General features: G+C 52.3%; 2 protein-coding genes across 2 annotated transcripts; both read left to right on the plus strand.

Annotated features, from left to right (window-relative positions):
- Window positions 1-219: 219 nt before the first annotated feature.
- Window positions 220-4,002, plus strand: CC1G_00698 (hypothetical protein; the record flags this gene model as incomplete). The annotated part of the gene is made up of 3 exons (XM_001829467.2): window positions 220-960; window positions 1,008-2,102; window positions 2,157-4,002. The coding sequence occupies 3 exons, from the start codon at window positions 220-222 to the stop codon at window positions 3,924-3,926; spliced, it is 3,606 nt and encodes a 1,201-aa protein (XP_001829519.1). The 3' UTR covers window positions 3,927-4,002.
- An 8,150-nt stretch (window positions 4,003-12,152) lies between these two features.
- Window positions 12,153-14,996, plus strand: CC1G_00699 (hypothetical protein; the record flags this gene model as incomplete). The annotated part of the gene is made up of 5 exons (XM_001829468.1): window positions 12,153-12,681; window positions 12,735-12,814; window positions 12,865-13,428; window positions 13,478-14,794; window positions 14,844-14,996. 5 exons carry the CDS (start codon window positions 12,153-12,155, stop codon window positions 14,994-14,996), a joined length of 2,643 nt encoding a protein of 880 aa, XP_001829520.1.
- Between the last annotated feature and the right edge of the window lie 2,945 nt (window positions 14,997-17,941).

Below are 17,941 nucleotides of genomic sequence, written 5' to 3' on the forward strand. Positions count from 1 at the left end.
AGTTTCGCCGTTGTGTCATCGATTCCATCTCTCGCTTTTCTCTCTCTCTGTGTCTCTCGCAACGGGGGTTTTAGTGGGTGTGGTGCCCGTTAATTTCGAGAAGGGCGAGTTGGACGTACATAGGTCAAGACACCTGCGGAGGCCAGGGCCGACCTCGGAGAAGAGGATCAGGATATATATAACAACATCTGTCCAATTTCCTTCCCCACAGATACAAGCATGCCCTGTCATGGCCCCCTCTACCGCCTCCCTCTCCACCTCCTCGACCACATCGCCTTCTACCTCGTCGCTTCGCCGGATACCGACTCTGACTCCGACTTCCTCCCTCTCTGGCCGTCCCTCGCCCGTCTCCCGCCGTTGCTCCTCACTTCCAAAGTTATCTACTCGGCGCTCTCCCCCGGCCACGCTCTCTCCTTCCGAAACGGGCAGCGATACCCCCTGCGCACCGACCTCTACGCACGGCTATGCGACCTCTTTCTGGACACCGGGGCGGCGAAGCGGAGGTGGTGGCGGGGGATGGCAGGTGCAGACGGGGGTGGACCGACGAGTTCAGCGCTTACGGCCCATTTCATCAGAGTCGCGAAGACGGTTGGGTTCTATCGGCGGAGTATGCGCTCCCTCGATGCGACACCACCCGTGGTCGACTTTTATCCCGAGCATTCCCCACAGATAACAGAGCACCTTCTCACCACCTTCCTAATGCTCCTCGAAAACGACTCGAAGAATTCGAAGCAGCTCGATAGCGTCCAGGCTGGCCGGTTTGTCATGTATTTGACCTTGAAGAGGCTGGGGGAGGGGAGGGAGAGTAATGACGAGTGGTTGGTTGAGAACGTGCTCAACACGTTGTCGCTTTGGGTGTGGTGGTTGCTGACGACAAAGGAGGAATTGGAGCAGGAGACGCAGACCAGAAGGAGTTGGATCGTCAGTCTCATTCTTCCCTATGTTCTTTGTCCTTATCGCGTGAGTGTTATCCTTTCTTGCATACTCAAATGCTCATAAAGTCATAGTATGCTTCAGCATTGGCTCCCCCGACGCACTACACACTTCCCATCCCCGACACTGCTCGCAATCCCATCTTCCAAGCACCCGTATCTTCGCAGACAGCACACGGCCCGTTCCCGGTATACTACTCACACCCGTTCGTTGGCGCCAACATCGTCTCGACGCCGGCCCAGCAACAAGCTCAGCCTCAACCTCCACCCGCGCCACAAGAGCGACCAGAAGTCCCGGACATGGACGCAGACGCCATTCTTGCAGCCGCGCGTGCCGAGCAAGAAGAGCGCGAAGCGGCTAGGGCGGAAGAAGCGCCCGCTCCAGTCCAAGAAGCTCCCGCTGCTCCACAGCCAGAACCGAACGTTCCTAGTCCTATTCCACCTCCGTCTCGTCCTCCCCCGACGCAGTCCAACTCGCATGCCCATCCTGCGTTTGGCGTCAAGGCGTGGTGGTATAGTTCGAAAGGGCTGTACTATCGCTCTCTCCCTAGGACGTCGACGTCGATGATCCACTCTGAAGACCTCGACGACGATGATATGCTCGACGACCCGGCACTCTCGGCTTCGGCCTCGCTGTATACCGACTCGCCCTGGGCACCTCTAACGCTCACGCTCCCACCCGTGTCGATGGCCGCCAAACTCATGTTCGTCGCTCGCCGCGAGGTCATCCCTGTGCAGATTCCCCATGTCATTCCGGCTACGAGGGAGGCTGCGAGGAGGATGGTGATGGTTGATGATGCTGGTGTGGCCCAACGGATGTGGAGTGGGCCCACGCAAGAGGATATGAGAGAGGTTGCGGGCTTCAAGGCTGCCAGAGTTAGAGGTTTGGCTGCGTCCACTTCTCCGGCGACACCTGCTACCACATCGACCACGACGACGACCGCCACCACCACCACTCCTGCGACCCCGTCCTACACCCTCCCCGAGCCGACCTCTCGCAACTACGACACCGAGTTCTACAGGATGCTTCAATGCGGGAATATCCTCAACCCTTCTGGCATCGGACTCGTCTCGCCATTAAGTAGGAGCAACACACTGGACTTGAGGTTCGGGTTGGGCAAGGTATACGAGAGGGGGATGTTGAATGGTTTGTGGCAGGGTTTCATCTATGTAAGTTGCCCTATACCTCTTCGATTCCGCATATATGCTGACCGTTTACACCAGATTCCCAACGACGCCTCGCTTAGTTTCATCGCGCGCACCCGCACCTTCCCCAGCAACTTTTCAGAGCAGGCGTTGGGTATAATTTCGAGGCCACTGTTTATGCGTATCCAGGAGCATGGGTATATCGCTACACCCGGTCCACTGGATTGGCAGGAACAGGAGGAGGACGAGGTAGAGAGGAAGTTGGTTGGGTACGAGCACGAGGGGGAGAAGAAGAAGAGCTCGAAGGGCAAGAGACCAGAAGAACCTCGAGAGAAGCCGGTTATGAGGCGCGAGATGGATCGTGGCGGGGGCGAGGGAGGCCCCGTTCCCATTCCTCCGGCTTCGACTCTCACTCGGACGTTTAGGGAAGAAGTCCAAATTCAAGTCGAAGTTTCCGATCCAGAGGACCAAGTTGCTCCTGCGCCATCGACATCCACGAAATCAAAAGCCCGACAACCTCGACGCCGGGTGGAGACGAGGAAGGTTATGGTGCAGAGGGTGAAGGAGGCGTTCTTGGACGAGAACATGAATAATGCGTGGTTGCCTGGTGAAGTTGGGAGTTTGAGGTGGGAGAAGGGTGCGGTTGGTGAGGGAGTGGGGGATGGTGTCTGGCGGGATCCGTATACCGCCCCTACCTCTACGTCAACGTCTTCGTCAGCCACCACTGCTCCGACTTCGACGACATCGACGACAACGCCGACACTCCCGATGTCGACTACGACGTTCATCGTTCCGACTGTTACACCCGAGAGTGGAGTGGGGAGTATGCTCCCTGAAGGTGCCGCGCCTCGACCTGTGGAGACGAAAAGGTATACCTACGAGTTGTTTGAGAAGGGGAAGGAGAGTGTGCATGAACGGCTTGAGAAGGCGAGGGAGGATAGGAAGTACGTGAAAGGTGTTCGGTATCCTTCTTCGTCAACGTCGTCGTTCCCATCGTCATCATCGTCCTCGCACCCCGAAACCTACTTCTACCACCACCCCGGTTGTATGAAATGCCGCCGCCGCGAACGCGTGGTCGAGGCGATCAAGCGGCGTGAGGAGGAGAAGAGGGAGAAGGTTAGGGCGGAGAAGGCGAGGAGGAGGAAGGAGATGGATGAGGCTGCCGAGGCGTATTTTGCTTCGCTTGAGATGGGGTGTGAGTGGTTAGCTGGGAACCGGCCTGGTGCGAGTGGTGGGAGGGATGATGGTGGTGCGAGTGGAAGGGATGATGGTATGGATGGAGACGACGATGAGGAGGAGGAGGAATGGGCGAAGAGGGAGGTAGTGGATTTGAACTTTGGAGAGGAGGGTGTTGGGTTGATCGTCGGTCGTGAGGATGATGAGGAGGATTCGGACGAAGAGGAGGTCGAGTGTGATACCTGTTTCTCCACCGACGTTGAGGATAGCGAGTACGACGACGAGGCCTACTACTCCGACGACGACGACCTCGATAACGACGATCCCACCTCCACCCTCCCCACCCTCGAACGCTGCACCGACGGCATCGAAGACACGATCCTCACCGGCGGGATGGACGCTCGGCACGCCGAAGCCTGGGGCGCGTACGTCTACTACGGGCGTGTACGACCTTGGGACGGGTTAGTTGGGATCCTGCGAATCAGCGTTGAGCTCCCACCGGACGACGTGCCCGTTGACGGTGATACCCCGCGCACGCAGAATTCCAAGTTCTTCTTTTATGGGTATGTGCATGCTGGTCGGACGCTTGTGGGGAATTGGAGGGTTGCGGGTGTGGATGCTGTTGCGCCTACTTTGGAGAGTTGTTTTGTTGTTAGTAAGAGGGAGGAGTGAGTTGTGTGAGGACTGGCGGTGGTGGGGAATGGGGTGGATGTGGTTTGTGGTGGTGGATTCTTTCTTTTCTTTCACTTAGGTGTTGCGGTTGGTGCGCAGCGGCTGGGTTATTTATGTGTCTTATTTCGTTGTTTTCTCTCCTCACGCTACATCCATGCATGCGCCATCTCTCCATTTCAAGATTCGAAAATCGTCGCGAACTATCTATTTCTTTGCGGATTTCTTGGTTTCTTCATCGATTCATCGTTTCATCACGCATCAGCCCTATTCTCCCTCTCTTTCTCTCGTCCAAAAGATCTCTGCACTATGCCATCGTCGATCATCCACTCTTTTCACTCTCAATCTCACTCTCACAATCTCTTCAATCTCTCGATCTCTTTCACCCCTGATATCATTATCCATCTGGTCTTGTTGTACATATAACCACGCCTTGATGATTGTGATGCCAGCGTAATATGTTTACTTACGACATTTCATATCAAACGATATAGATTTTTGCACATTGTTTTTTGTCTGTCCCGTCTGTTTTTCTGTCTGCTACGTATACCCCACCCCGCACTTACCACCACTTAGTACTTTCCATTTGTATGATAAGTCAATCATCATCTGTTTCTTGCGACTCTATGTTTATTTCTTTCTCGTTGGAAAGTCCGACTCTTGACCTCAACGCCTGCCCTAACGTCCGCGCTGCGAGCCAAAGAGCGGGATCATGGTGCGACTCCCCATTCTTTGGCCCTCAATCCGCGTGGCTTGGAAGTTGGCCCGCGCTATGTACGTCACGCGTTTTTGCTTTTTTTAGTCCAAGGGTCTCCCAAATTCTTTCCCCCTTTTGGATAAAAGCCTGCTTTTTCTGGACGTACAGCCCCTCTCTTGTCCTCTTCATGGTCATGGTGTACAGGTCTCATACGCATCGCTCCTCGTATTTACGCGGGTCTTTGCACCATATTGGTTCGGATACGAGTCAAAGCCTAAGGGTATGTAGGCGGTAGGAGGGGTCGGACCATGTGTGCCCATGAATTGTTGTTTGGTTGACGGTTGGCACCTGGCAATTCAAATTTGAAACGCCCGACGTGCCCGTGCTCGACGGATCCAAAGGTTCGTTTGCGGTGGCGGGCGGCTCGTGACTCGTGAGTGAGTTGGTATTTACTAGGGCTCCCAATTGTAAAATACTACTGGTATGGCCTCATAATGGCGATGAGGGGACTGTGCGTTGATCATGAGTGAGTGCTGAGTGGGTATGTCCTGCATAATTCCCTTCTGTTTTTTCTTTAAAATTTCCTTCTCTGGTAAACGACGATCATTGATTTATGTGTACAAGGAAACGAGAGATCAAAGAATTATTTAAAGGGTCGTCAAGTACTGGGGGAGTTAGTCGTAATCAATCTATCACCATGATAGAGAGTCGCGAATATTTGAAGATGACTCGGAGTGGGTGTTGATGTTGGTATGGTATGATGCCGCATAAATTCCTTCTATTTCGTGTCATTTTCTTTGGACTTACCCTCTCTGGCAATGGCGAGGATCATGAATTTCAGTAGCACAGGGGAAGTTGAAACGAGATCAAGGCAGAGTCGCGTGGGCGGCGGCGTGTCGCGTCCTGACCGCGGCGCGTTAGCGCTGTGCCGGGCAATTTATCAATCCTTCGAGGGGGGTTGTGTGTTTCAACCGTTAGTCTGAATGACTCGGATAGTTCCTTTCGGATCTAGCCATGTAAGTCTCAAAGAGCATAGGTGCTGGTGCACACAGGGTGTATACGGGCGGCTTTGAATGTCCGAGCGAGCCGAAGGCCTAGGGGTGCACATTGACCGCCGTCGGTAAGTTCTACGAAGGCAATTATTGACGGAAAAATCGGGCTTTTGCTCTTGGCCGATATTCGGTTGAGATGAAAAAGGAATTGTCCACCTCGAGGGGAGGCTTGTACGTCCATTCGTTCCTTCCAATTGAGTTCAGCCAACCTTGGAGGCTCGGTCACCTGAGAACTTATCTCGATGGCGGTGGCATTGAATCTTGCTGCCATGATTCAATGCATTCAAAGTTCAGTTTCCACCGATCCTCACCCTCGATCCTCGAGTGGAGGTATTAATTCCTTACCACCAGCGCTACTAGTACTTGCTACTACTACTGCCTAGGTATCACCCGGATACTCCAAACGAGGATCGACGGCGCGTTTAGGTTCACGAACGGGCTCTACGGACTTACCTTGGGTCAACTCACCACTTTATCAGATCCAGAAGACCCGTTCAAAGAGTTCGGTAATCAGAGCTTCGACACCCAGAAATAGCCATGGGCTGCGTCGCTGTCACAGCCATGCGAACAGGACAGAGGTGTTTGCACAGGGGAATGTATTGGAGGCGTTGAAGATACTTTTAGACTCTATTTGAGAACCCTATCGGGGACTGCCCTCTGGGAACTTCGTAGCCTGGAACGTGGTGCTGCCAGTGACATGTGGACATGGGTATCAGAAACCATGGCGTCTGAGTTTTCTGCGAGAACGTGGAACTCGAGAGGAGAGGTTCGACGGAAAGGCAGCGCGTTCTTCTCGGGGTTCCTTCAGGCTGGGAGACGAAGGCGTACGTGAGTGACATACGCTCGCAGTTTTCGAGGTCAAATTAGGAAACTTTCTAAGAGAGGATGGTGGACGTTGGCCGTGGATGTATGTATACGTTTACGAACCTTTGTGTTCGGAAAATAAGCCCTGGTGATTAGGGTGACAGCTGGAACGAGGTGAAGGGGACCTCTGAATTGAACCGGACTTTTGTTTGACTATGACTACCGGAGAAATTCACCGGCTCTTGTAGTAAATTCTGTTTTGTAAAGAGCGGGAGGGGCGTAACTCTAAATTGATGGAATCACGGTGAAGATAGGGCCTGGGGTAACTTGATGACGCATATTAATAGGCACTTCTAATCCGTTCCTTTCGAACTGGCTGGCCCCATTGGCTTGCGAAGTAGCGGCCCGTAGATTGATCTCTGTAAGCGCCAGACATACGCCTAGCTTCCTTCCGAGCTTCTTGCTTTTGACGTGGGTATTGGCCATCCAAAACGCGCAGAGGGTGGGGCTCGCAGGTATCCCTTCCCCGAAGAGCGCAACTTGTAGGTGGTGGTGTCGTAAACCTTTTGCTAAGTCGTTGGGTCGTAGGGCGAGCCCAGGCTGATGTCCGGATGGCGAAATCACCGGCTCGTTTGGGTGTCAAGGGCACTCATCTACGAAACCCGTGGGCTGTGTGTGGATGGATTTCGAGGACGACGCGACGAGAGTCTGGTATGTATCCGCCTTTCGGTTCTGGAAATTTTGACTCGTTAGAGCCTGTGAGAGTCCTTTGCCGTTCGATCATTCATCGCTGTGGTCAGCGCATCAGGATGTGGGCTTTGAACGTTCAACTCTCCAGGAAAGAAGACCGTTCAGAATCAAGATGTGCCACCACAGAAGGTTCTGACTCGGTGAGGATATGTATGTGTCTCAGCGGGATGAGAAGACGCAAGCTGCCATGAAGAGACTGAGCCCTTCATTCCCCTTTGAGTCTTGTTCGCTGAAACGCCGTACACGAAGGTTATAACCCATAAATCGTAGTCAGATGCCAGCTCGGACATAGACCTCGCCTCGAATCCTGAACGAGAAATGTCAGCCTTGATTCACAATATCGAGCGCTTGAGCTTATTCACATTCTCGAGGCGTGACACGGACTTGACGGAGTGTTCCTTCTACTTCGTGGTAGGATGCAGATCGTCACCCGTCTCTGGCATGCTAGGGATCACGGCCAGCGCAGAGGCGAGTGAGTGCCTTAAGGGGGCGGTCAATATTGCCCTGATGTATGCCGCTAGGCTTTGAGAGCCCTTAGAGCATCAGGATCACAGACTTCTGGTTGCTGGTCAAATTTAGGATGAATTCCTGTCCTACCGGGTGATTTCGCATGACAATCGACCGCTGAAAAATCAGAGACACAGGGAGGACAGTCTTCCATGATGCACAGTTGAGGGGCTCAGGCCACCCGATCGACGCATCGCGTGCAGCTGTGAATCAGGAATTGAGGAACGGGGGCGAAACCTTTCTCGAACATCAAATGGCTGCCGCGGATGTCTTATCTATAGATTCCGAGTCCCCTTTGGCTCAGAATACCCTGGCTTTTTTGTATTGAACAACAGAGAAGAGAAACATTCGATATTTAACGGCTGTTGGCAAGTTGACGTTTGTGGGTGCATACCAGCCAGTCGAAAGTGCGGCTGGCATTGCGCCCATCCGTCTTGACAAGGTCGAAACCACTCTGACACCTTCTTGGCACCATTCCCAGATGCCTGTATGGGACGCGCTTCTATCGCGTTGCTCGTTTTCCACCATCTAATGGAGGTTCCAGCCAGTTGGCTTCGGGAGAAGACATGATCCCGCTGTCAAAGTGTTCATTTGAGTGCGTCATCCGAGCCAAACGTTAGGCTTCAACAAGGAGAGCCAGGTCGAAGGTGGCAAACTTGTTCGGTCTTCCAGCGAGGTATCTTCTCGTAAGTTGAACGTCTATATAGAAGCTTACCTCACATGTACACCGTTTCCCTCAGTGAGGTTGTAGCACGCGTCGAGGAATGTTGAAGACAGGGGGTTCGGAATGGTAAAAGCGGCAAGCTCATTGTTTTCCCATGAGACCGACAGTCTGGCCAGTGGAAAGTAAATGCCTGCTACATGAGGCCAAGGGTCAAGGAGACTGGGATCTACATCCCTGTGGCGTGTAAGCAATGTACTACAATCCCCCAAGGGACCCCATCTGTATCTGGACCGAGAAATAAGCAGAAAGGTTCAGGTTAACTTGCCTTCTCATAGCGGTGAGATCTCCGAGTAGGATGCTAGCCGTGGACACTCAGGCTCGAAGCCCAGATCGTGGGATCCGGAATATCCTAGCGAGTAAGTTCCCTTCAGTTATGCGCAGCCTAATAAACCAGATTGAACCTCCGGGGAATCCTGGAGCAGGGGTGCAATGGTTCCATGATACCCTTGCATCTCATGTGATCCAACCCACGGGCGATAGTTAATCACGCTTGAGTTGGCCGCTCTGACTTCCACGGGTTAGAACAGAAGTAGGCGGCTATACCTTCCGGACAATTCGCCGATTTAGCCTTTGTTGCGCTCAGCCGTAGAGCTTGCTTCGAGTTACCATTCTCGTCTCTTTGTCGTCGGAAACGTTAACGACTCGCGATCTTTGGTGATTGGCGTTTGCCCTTCGCGTGCGAATTATGTCCCCGTGGTACTTCACAAGTCACCAGAAGCACGATCGAGGAAGGTTTGTAATTGCCCCCTTACACCAGGACTGCAATTCTGACGGTAGCTGTCAGGTGCATAGAACAGCCCGAGCATCCTCGCACCAGATCCCTCCCACTTGCCAGAGCCTATCGCCTTGAGGCATGGGTCGAAGACTCAGACGAACGCCCACTCCCAGATTGGGGTTCTCAGTACCACATCACTCACCATTCAAATTAGAACGCATCTTCCTTTTTGAAAAGGGTCATAACTGGGACCCAGACGGAGACGGCCAGTGGCGTCCTTCATCTTCAAAGAGAACAACGCCGCTGCATCACAGATGAGACCGAAAGGTCGCGTGATAGGTTGGCATTCCCCTACCTGGTACCAGAACGTCCGCCTCAATCGCAATGAGTTGCATGGTGGACTTTTGGTTACACCCCCGGCTGAGTTGGAAAGGATTACTGATCAGTAGTCTTCTAATTAAAAGGAAGCGGATACGAATAAAGAGACTTAACGTGAATAACTAAACAGTTTTACCTAGCCCCTCCCGTTAAAGACCGCCGTGGGTCGGCACGGACCCTCAATGGAATCGCGAATAGTCGACGGCGATCTGTACACACTTAAGGTTAGCAAGGGTATCATGGATTTTGAGAACTCGGGTATACCTAAGTACATTTACACGGGCAAATTCTGATGTTTTCCGCCTTTCCTGATTGATAAAAAAAGATCAGATTGGCTCAGAGTGGGAACATACAACTCTCCTTGCTGAGCGGGACGGGACGGGTTTTCGCAGACAGTGGCGCATCTGATGCGCGTGGGAGGGCCGCTTACAAGAATTGAATTGTCGATAGACTTTTCATGTTAGGTTATGTCAGTGGGTGTAGGCAAGTGACAGTGGTCATGCAGATTGCGACACGATCACGGCGACAGCAGCAACAGAAGCAGCATTGGAGAGTTTACTGCGCCAATGACAGGCGTCGAACAGTCAGGAGAAAGAACACACATTTCGGGCACTACAAACCTACCCAGCTGGATGTTTGCGTTGAAAGGTTCGAATGCGCTTCCCAGATATATGGCCTTCTTATCTTCTGGGACGATCACAAGTCAGCTGGCTGCATACAGAGATGCTAAAGATAGAGAAGAATAGGGTTTGAAGCAGGGTCCTGGGAGTGAGTATGTTCCTCGTGAAGGGAGACAGACATGGGCCCACAGGGGGGCAACGCGTCGAAAATAGACAATGGCACCGGGCTCAGTGTTGAGAGCAGTGGACGTGGAATCCAGAACACCCAAAGGGAAGCAAGGGGCTAGCTTTTCCGTCGTTCCTGTGCGTTATCTCTCTCCAAAGGTTACGAGTAATACGGCACTCTGGGTCTGAGCTCCCGGGGTAGAATGAAGATGTTACCATTCCGTATGGCAGCTTGGAGGAATGTCGTAAAACACCAGCCGACGCTTCCATGCTCTCGTTTTGACCAAGTTTCGAAGACATGGACCAACCCCGAGGGCATCCACGCCCTCTCCCCAACCGAATGCGAAGTTTAACTCGGAGATTTTTGCCTCCCCGTTGGTCGATTAGGGAAACCTATTTCTAACAGGCTTTGCATGTGGCGGATTGACCGGACTGTGGGGCCGACAGTCGTAAGCGTTTGACGCGAAGATGATAGCGTGGTGAGTCAAGTCCTTGTCAAGGAAGGTCGAAAGAATCGAAGACTCGCAGCAAGTAGAACCCACTTATCTTCCAAGAGACATGGCAGTTACAGCGCTCAAACTCGAAAGAGCGCCCGAGCTACAGAATCGGGTGGTGACCCTGAGCCTAGAAGCCGGTTCGCCGCATTCGGCTTCCAGTAGACCTGGGAAAGAGCGTAAGCACTGGGTGTAGAAATTGACATGTTCGGAGGGAACCTTAAGAAAGAGACGCACATGTACACGCTATGTCGTGGGCTTGGGGTATAGCCTGTTGGCCTGATCGATGAGGAACGGTTGTTCAGTGTCCCTGACAGAATGCAATAGATTTCTGGAGGCGTGGGTTTCAAGAAGCAAGGTAGAAAGCTTATTTGTGATGGTCCCCTGGACAGGCTCGGGGATAACGAGGAAACATTCGAGTTCAAAATTGCCATGGTATAGGGGATAACTGAATGCATCGAGGTCGTTACGTTGCCAAATCAGCGACCCGGGTTTGAAGCTTGTTGAGAACAAATACGAAAACAAGAACTTCAGAGAAGTGGGAAGACCTGGGATGACCGGGCTGGAATTAACTCGTCGGGTGAACCAATCTGGAGGCGAGTATTACGACACAGTCCATTAGAGATAGCAGGTTATGATTGAGCGAATCAAGCGACGGGGTCGGGAAATCATAGAGAACAAGTGCAGATCAAGAGGAGGCGACATTTCGAGGCGCGGGCGGAGGATGGAGAATGCAGAATCGTCCTTGCGTTGATTGAAGGATGTGGCCTTATTGTAGGCTTTCCAACTGCAGGTTTACCAGAGTTCGAATGCCTTTTTCACTAGCCAACGGCAACAGAGAATCCGGAAATCGTGGAACGAGACAAACCCAGGTCAAGCTCTGATTCTGAAGCGGACTTGATTATGTGGGTTTGTTTGGCTGGCGGGCCGCCAACTTCAATGGATCCGAGCAAAGCCATCTTTCCCTGAACCGCAACCGTCCCCTTGCCTGGCCATAGTTTTCGCAAAGATAACCGATAGTGCGTGGAAGAACATGGACTGATTCGAAACAAGCTCTGGGGAGAAATGGTTTTGGGCCAGCGGTGCGATGACCCGTTCGACGGCGATCTGGAAGAAAGCTTAAAGAAGCTAAATACTTACGGCAGGCCAGAAGACGTTGTGGATTGTGTGTAAGTTTGCATCTACGATTTCGAATCTCCGTTTTCATGACTAAATTGATCGCGACGTCCTCGAATAGTGTCCCTTTCTAAAACTTGACGACATCCTTTAAAGTTCGGTCGAATCCGCTGCCCTTCGGCGGCATGCCCTTCCCTCCCTCAAGCAATGTCTGTTCCCTTTGCCAAAGGACGTCCAATTCCAGCAGAGGTTCTCGAAAATATTGCTTATGAACTCGTCTCTGCCACGCCCCTGGGGATCCCGAGCCAAATCATACCACTGCTCTTGACCTCAAAGGCTATTCATGGCACTCTATCCATAGCCTCTGGCTCCTCGCTTTACGCTCGAATTTGCCGGCTCAAGTTTGACGTCGGGGCAGTCTCTCGCCGAGCGTTCACTCCCCGCATCAGCGACCTCAGTGACCACCTCGTGCAGATGTGCACCCTCCTCAAAGTTCTGCGGACCGGTGACGTTTACCACGAGGACGTTGAAGAGCAGCTATTAAGTGCATACGTCGCAATGTTGCACAACGATGGAAAGAACAGGGCCCAGCTGGAGCATGCGGGGATTGTGGGGTTTGTGGACAAGTTTGTGCGGAAGCGGCTGCATGAAGGGTCCGAGGACAACGACATGTGGCCCCTCGACAGCATTGGGAATGCTAGTGTGCTATGGTTAATGTGGATGTTTGCGACGCGAGGTGGGTCTCCTTTGCTAAATGGGGCGCTGGTCCGAGCTCACTTTTATTTTTAGACCGACTCTTGAATGAGACTCCACAACAACGTGAAGAGATTATCAAGCTGGTGTTACCCTTCATGGTCTGTCCGTTGCGTGTAAGTGGTTGATAAGACTGCATTTCACAGCTTCTGACATGGCTTGACAGTATGCATCTGCCCTCGTGCCTCCCAACCACTTCACGCTCCCAATCGGGGATTCCAACCCAGCTCAGAATCGCATTCTCACATTCGATACACCCCATGGGCCATACCCCCTTTATCACACCGAGAGAGGTAGTTATTTGGTGTTATACTACTTCCGCTCCAGCGCCTCTTTCGTCGAACCCTTGGTTGCACCTGTCGCTTCTCTCTTGTTCTGGTCCCGACGTGAACTCGACGGCGCCCTTGCCATTCCCACTGCTCTTCCAAGAACCCGTGCTTCTATCGGGGGAAGTCCAGGTTTAACTCAGGAAGACCTCATCGAGTACAACGCTCACAAGTCTGCCAGGTTACCGAACACCGTTATATGGGATTGGGAGCGAGGTTGTCCCATACGTCGGGCAGAGGATGGGACCACTTCCGATTGGCCCGACCAAGACAGTGAGCGCTGGGATATTGACTGGTGGAGGGCAAGACTGTGCGATGGTGTCTTTCTCAAGCAACCCAAGTTCAGGCTCGGCCCGGTGTACATTCGGGGAATACTCACTGGGCTATGGCAAGGTGTCCAATTCGTACGTCATATCCACTGGTCTTCGATTCATCTCTTTGACATGTTCGCAGAACCAATCGCCAATGAGCTTCACGACTATCGCCAGCCAGCGACAACACCCGCTGGATCTCTCCGAACAGAGCCTCCTTTACTCAGGTCGCCCCTTGATGTTCCGTCTGAAGGAACATGGCTTCATCCGCACTCCCGCCTCCACTACCGATGCCGGCCGTACTGAACGCACATGCGTCCCTCAAGCTCCACCGCTTCACACACCCGTTGAGACCTCTATGGCTGGCCGCATTCAACGGACCACCTTCCCTTTTGATGCCAGTCTCTCGAATGCATGGTTCCCGGGACCTGTCGGCAGCCTTCGGTGGGTGGACAATGGTCCACCTTTGGACGATGGAGTCCTTCGAGATCGGTTCAAGGCCAGGGAGTCTTTAGCCAATGGCGAGAAGGCGAAGGACCCGATGCCGTCGGTGCAACTCCTCGTTTCCAACAACTCACCCTTCGATCCCAGGAACTCGAGCTTCATCTCGGAAGGCGGAGGTCCCATCGATGCGGCAACACTGAACGGGCAGCCCGGGAAGGTCTTTGTTTATGAGACCTACGAGAAGGGGAAGGAGAGCGTACATGCGAGGATGCTGGATGCAAGGGAGAGGTATGAGTTGAGCTCGTCGTCAGCAGCGACTTCCCTCTCCACTGCATCAGACACCGCCGCGCCGTCTCTTGGTCCTCAACGTCACCCTGGTTGTCTCAGATGCGCAGAACGGAATGCTTTTTTGAAGAATCGGAAGGCGAAGGACGCATTCGGGAGGCGATGCTTGACTAAAGAGCAGCTCGACGAGGCGTTCTCCGCAGTTGGTATGGGAAGGGTTTCGACGCCATCTGCGGACGATATGGATAGCGGCGATGATACCGACGTTTTCGATCTCGATATCGAGGGTGATGACGACGACGAAACTGATGAGGAGAGCGGCGATGAAGGAGATCCGACTTCAGCTCACCACGACACACCCATTTCCGATCTCGTTCCCGTTTCTTCCTCTTCGCTTCCACCATCCGGAGAATCAACACCTGCGGCATCAACGTCTTCCCATTCGACTTCGGACGCAGAGTTCGCCCCTCGAGATGCAGGGGACGACGGAGATTTCGATTTCGACGCTGAAAAGGGCCAACCAGGGGTTCGCGATTCGAAAGGACGGGTCCATCTGGAGCCCATCCGACGCTCTCATGATCGATACCGCGTTGAGAAGTGCTGCGATGGTATTGAGGACGTCGTCGTGACGGGTGAAATGGACCAGCGCCATCGCCTAGCATGGGGCCACAATGTTTACTATGGGCGTGTCCGGCCTTGGGACGGGATGGTTGCGATATTGAGAATTGGGGTGCGTTTCTCTTCCGCTTACTTTCCTTCCAATACTGACATTCTCGCAGAGAGACATCCTTGGGATGCCCAACACGTTCTTGATCTACTACGGCTACATCTATGGCGGCGACACGTTTGTCGGAAATTGGCGCTACGCAGCGCGTGATCCGCTCTCTCCGAATTACGAGTGCTCATTCATTATGAGCAAGAGGGACGGGTGAGATTTTTACGCCCTTCCTTACTACTTACTACTTCAATTCTTGGACTATCCTATCCCCTTTTCTCTCTCACGTCTTTTCCCAGTCATGACCCATTATAGACTTCCATCATCGCTTTCAAGGTTCACGCAATCCATTTCTAACGTCTCATACCATTTGACTACCCCATTGGCACCATCTATTCCTGTTCTTGTGTATTATTGGATTCGACTTCCGAGTTTTGTATTACCATCCTTCGGCGCGTAGATTTCTTTTCATCCTGACCCTATGCTATTTCCAGCTGGATATGTATCCCCGGGTATCACGATATGCTATGTATAATCTCCCTGTACGATGTTCGTTTCAGCGCTCCCCTACTAGGCGTGTGCTGAGCGGTCCTTAGCTACTACTAAGTAATTGCTGTCAATACACATGTTATTAATCCGCTCTTTTGCCTTGTACTTGAATCATCTGATTAACGAAGAAAGACCCGCGCCAGTCATCAAGACTGCCAAAAGATTCTCTCAAGGGGTGGCTGCTTCAATTCAAATGAGAAGAAACGAGGCAAGCATCCGTGGAGGAAATGAACAGGTGTGTTTGGTCAGTGACGGCAACGGGAACAAGTTAAGGGACTTTCCAAAATTGTCAATGTGTCCCTAAACGCGACCCGATAGTCACCGCGACTGGGAAGAATGGTTGATCTTCTCTGGAAGCACTGGAATAGAGAAGCCTGGTCTTGGACAACGATGTAGCTTTACAATCTCCGGCCAATTGGATCAATTGTTACCTTGAGGCAAGTGGGTTTTACATATCGATCACTCCGCCGAGTGCATCCCCCTTTTCTTCCAATGTTTGCTCGAGTTCGCCGATCAAGGGATGGACGGGCAAATCATCGCTTAAGGGCGGATGCATGAAGGACACCATCAGAGTCAGTGAACGCAGGTGGGAGCTCAGGTTTTGACCACATGGGCACATGTGTAGATACTAAGGTAGTGCCACGGCGGACGGAACTCTGCTGTCTATGGCATGAACTTGCATTTCAATTGAAGAGTCGATTCTTGGAAAAATCGTCGTAATTCTCTACGTATGCGGCGCAGCAGCCTCAAGGTACGGTCGCGCGATATATGAGGACCTCCAAGCACCGCACAAACAGCGCTGGAATTCCATATGTAACCTCCATGAGCACCGGCGAACTCGACACTCTAGCTCGAAAGGGTTTCTTCGCTTTTTTCGCATCAGAGCCGAAAGCGTACAGGTGGTGTTGATACATGTGCATGCTAATTCAAACGACGGGGACCTTTGGGCTTACCCATCTAAGAGCGCGTCCTATGCACGGATTTCTGCGACATTTAGGCGGTATGTGATATCACCTGTTCGCCTGTTCGAGGGTGTGATAACATACCTGAAACTAGTTGCACCGTGAGTCAAACGATTCAGATTATTTGTATTGATACCAGTTGGTGGCGAAGGCGGCCACCATTCGATTGATCGTGGCCGCTGCTGTCAGATCCTGGGCCGATAAAACAATAGTAAAGTTAGAGTAAAGGGTTTATGGGAAGCTTTTGGCGCCTACCGATGGGATGGATCATGGCCAATGAGATCGACACAGCACCATAATGATTTCGATCGAGCCACAACACTGGGGACATACAGACAGTCTGCAAGGTCTGGAAACATTCGTTGCACCATGCAAGGACGGAGGGTGAGGGAATCCGCATTGCAGTCAACCCAGGTCTGGCCGAGGCAAAGAACTCGAAGGTACACCTGTCGGAGCTGGAAAATAAGTCCATCTCGAAACCCGTGCCGGTAGCCATACCAGCCTCAGATAACCAAAAGTTCTCTTTGGTTGTGAATGCTTGAGATAGGCCGCGTCGTCGGCGAGTGCAGATGACTTCACATGAGTAAGACGCCTTATCATTAGATTTGTGGCGGGAGAAACCGAGTTCTTGCCGTGGGCGCTATTCCCTAGGCCGCCGCTTTCCTTGAGAACTTAGCCTTCCCAAGGCCAGTCGTAATTCCATGAGGTCAGCGATTGTAATTACAGCAGAGAGAGGGGGAGATAGAGCCTAATAAATTCAGAGGAACCGGGCTAACTGAATAGCTATGGCTGTCGAAGGCGTTCGAATTCTCACCTACAAAGAGTTGAAAGGGTCTTGACGCAGGAGCCGTATTCGCAATGGCGTCGAGAGATCGCCACAAAGATTTATACATCTTCCGGTCTTTTATGTATTAGGCAGATGTCGCACAGAATCTTTCGGCTCGAAAGCGCTGAAGTAGGAAAAAATATAGTCAAGAGGCATCACATCACAGTTCACAGTCAAGTTCAAGTCGGCGAGTCGGAGTGCCCAGCGAGTATTTGCACATGCTTGGCCTCCTTTATTAGGGGCTTCCGGCTGACCAAAGGCCGCCATCGACAGCTTTCACCAAACCATGTCAAGCAGTGGAGAGATCCCTTTCTTTTTGCTTTTCTTCTCTTGTGCATAGTTGTTCAATCCCGGGGGACTGACACCACACATCTGGGCCTCTGATCAACAGCTTCAATGCTACTTCACAAAGGCTTCATGGGGAAAACAGCTGGTTCCTCGGATCACTGTGATAACTCGCCGGGAGGTGGAATAGGTCGTGGGGGAACGTAGATCAGCATAGAGCCGCCGAACTGCCTTGGTTCCGTCTCGAGGGCTTAACGCGACCTGAACGGGTGGCGGTCTATTCTTGTAGACCGTTTCGGGCTTTCTAGGGATCTCCTCCACAAACAGTACGCTAGCAGGTAACGAGATAAGAAGATTTCAACGAATTTCTTACGGCATGAAGTCTCCCTGTAGGAAACCTTCATATCTCCGATCTGGTCATATACGTTACACTTTCAAACGGGAGACCCACTAGTCCACCTTCCAGCCCAGAAGATTTGCCGTCGAGAACGGCTGCTAAACCCAGCTCGTCTACATACTTCCTTCCCTTGATCTACAACC

Source organism: Coprinopsis cinerea (assembly GCF_000182895.1).
Source record: "Coprinopsis cinerea okayama7#130 chromosome 1 map unlocalized cont3.1, whole genome shotgun sequence".
In the NCBI taxonomy this organism is placed as follows: Eukaryota; Fungi; Basidiomycota; class Agaricomycetes; order Agaricales; family Psathyrellaceae; genus Coprinopsis; species Coprinopsis cinerea.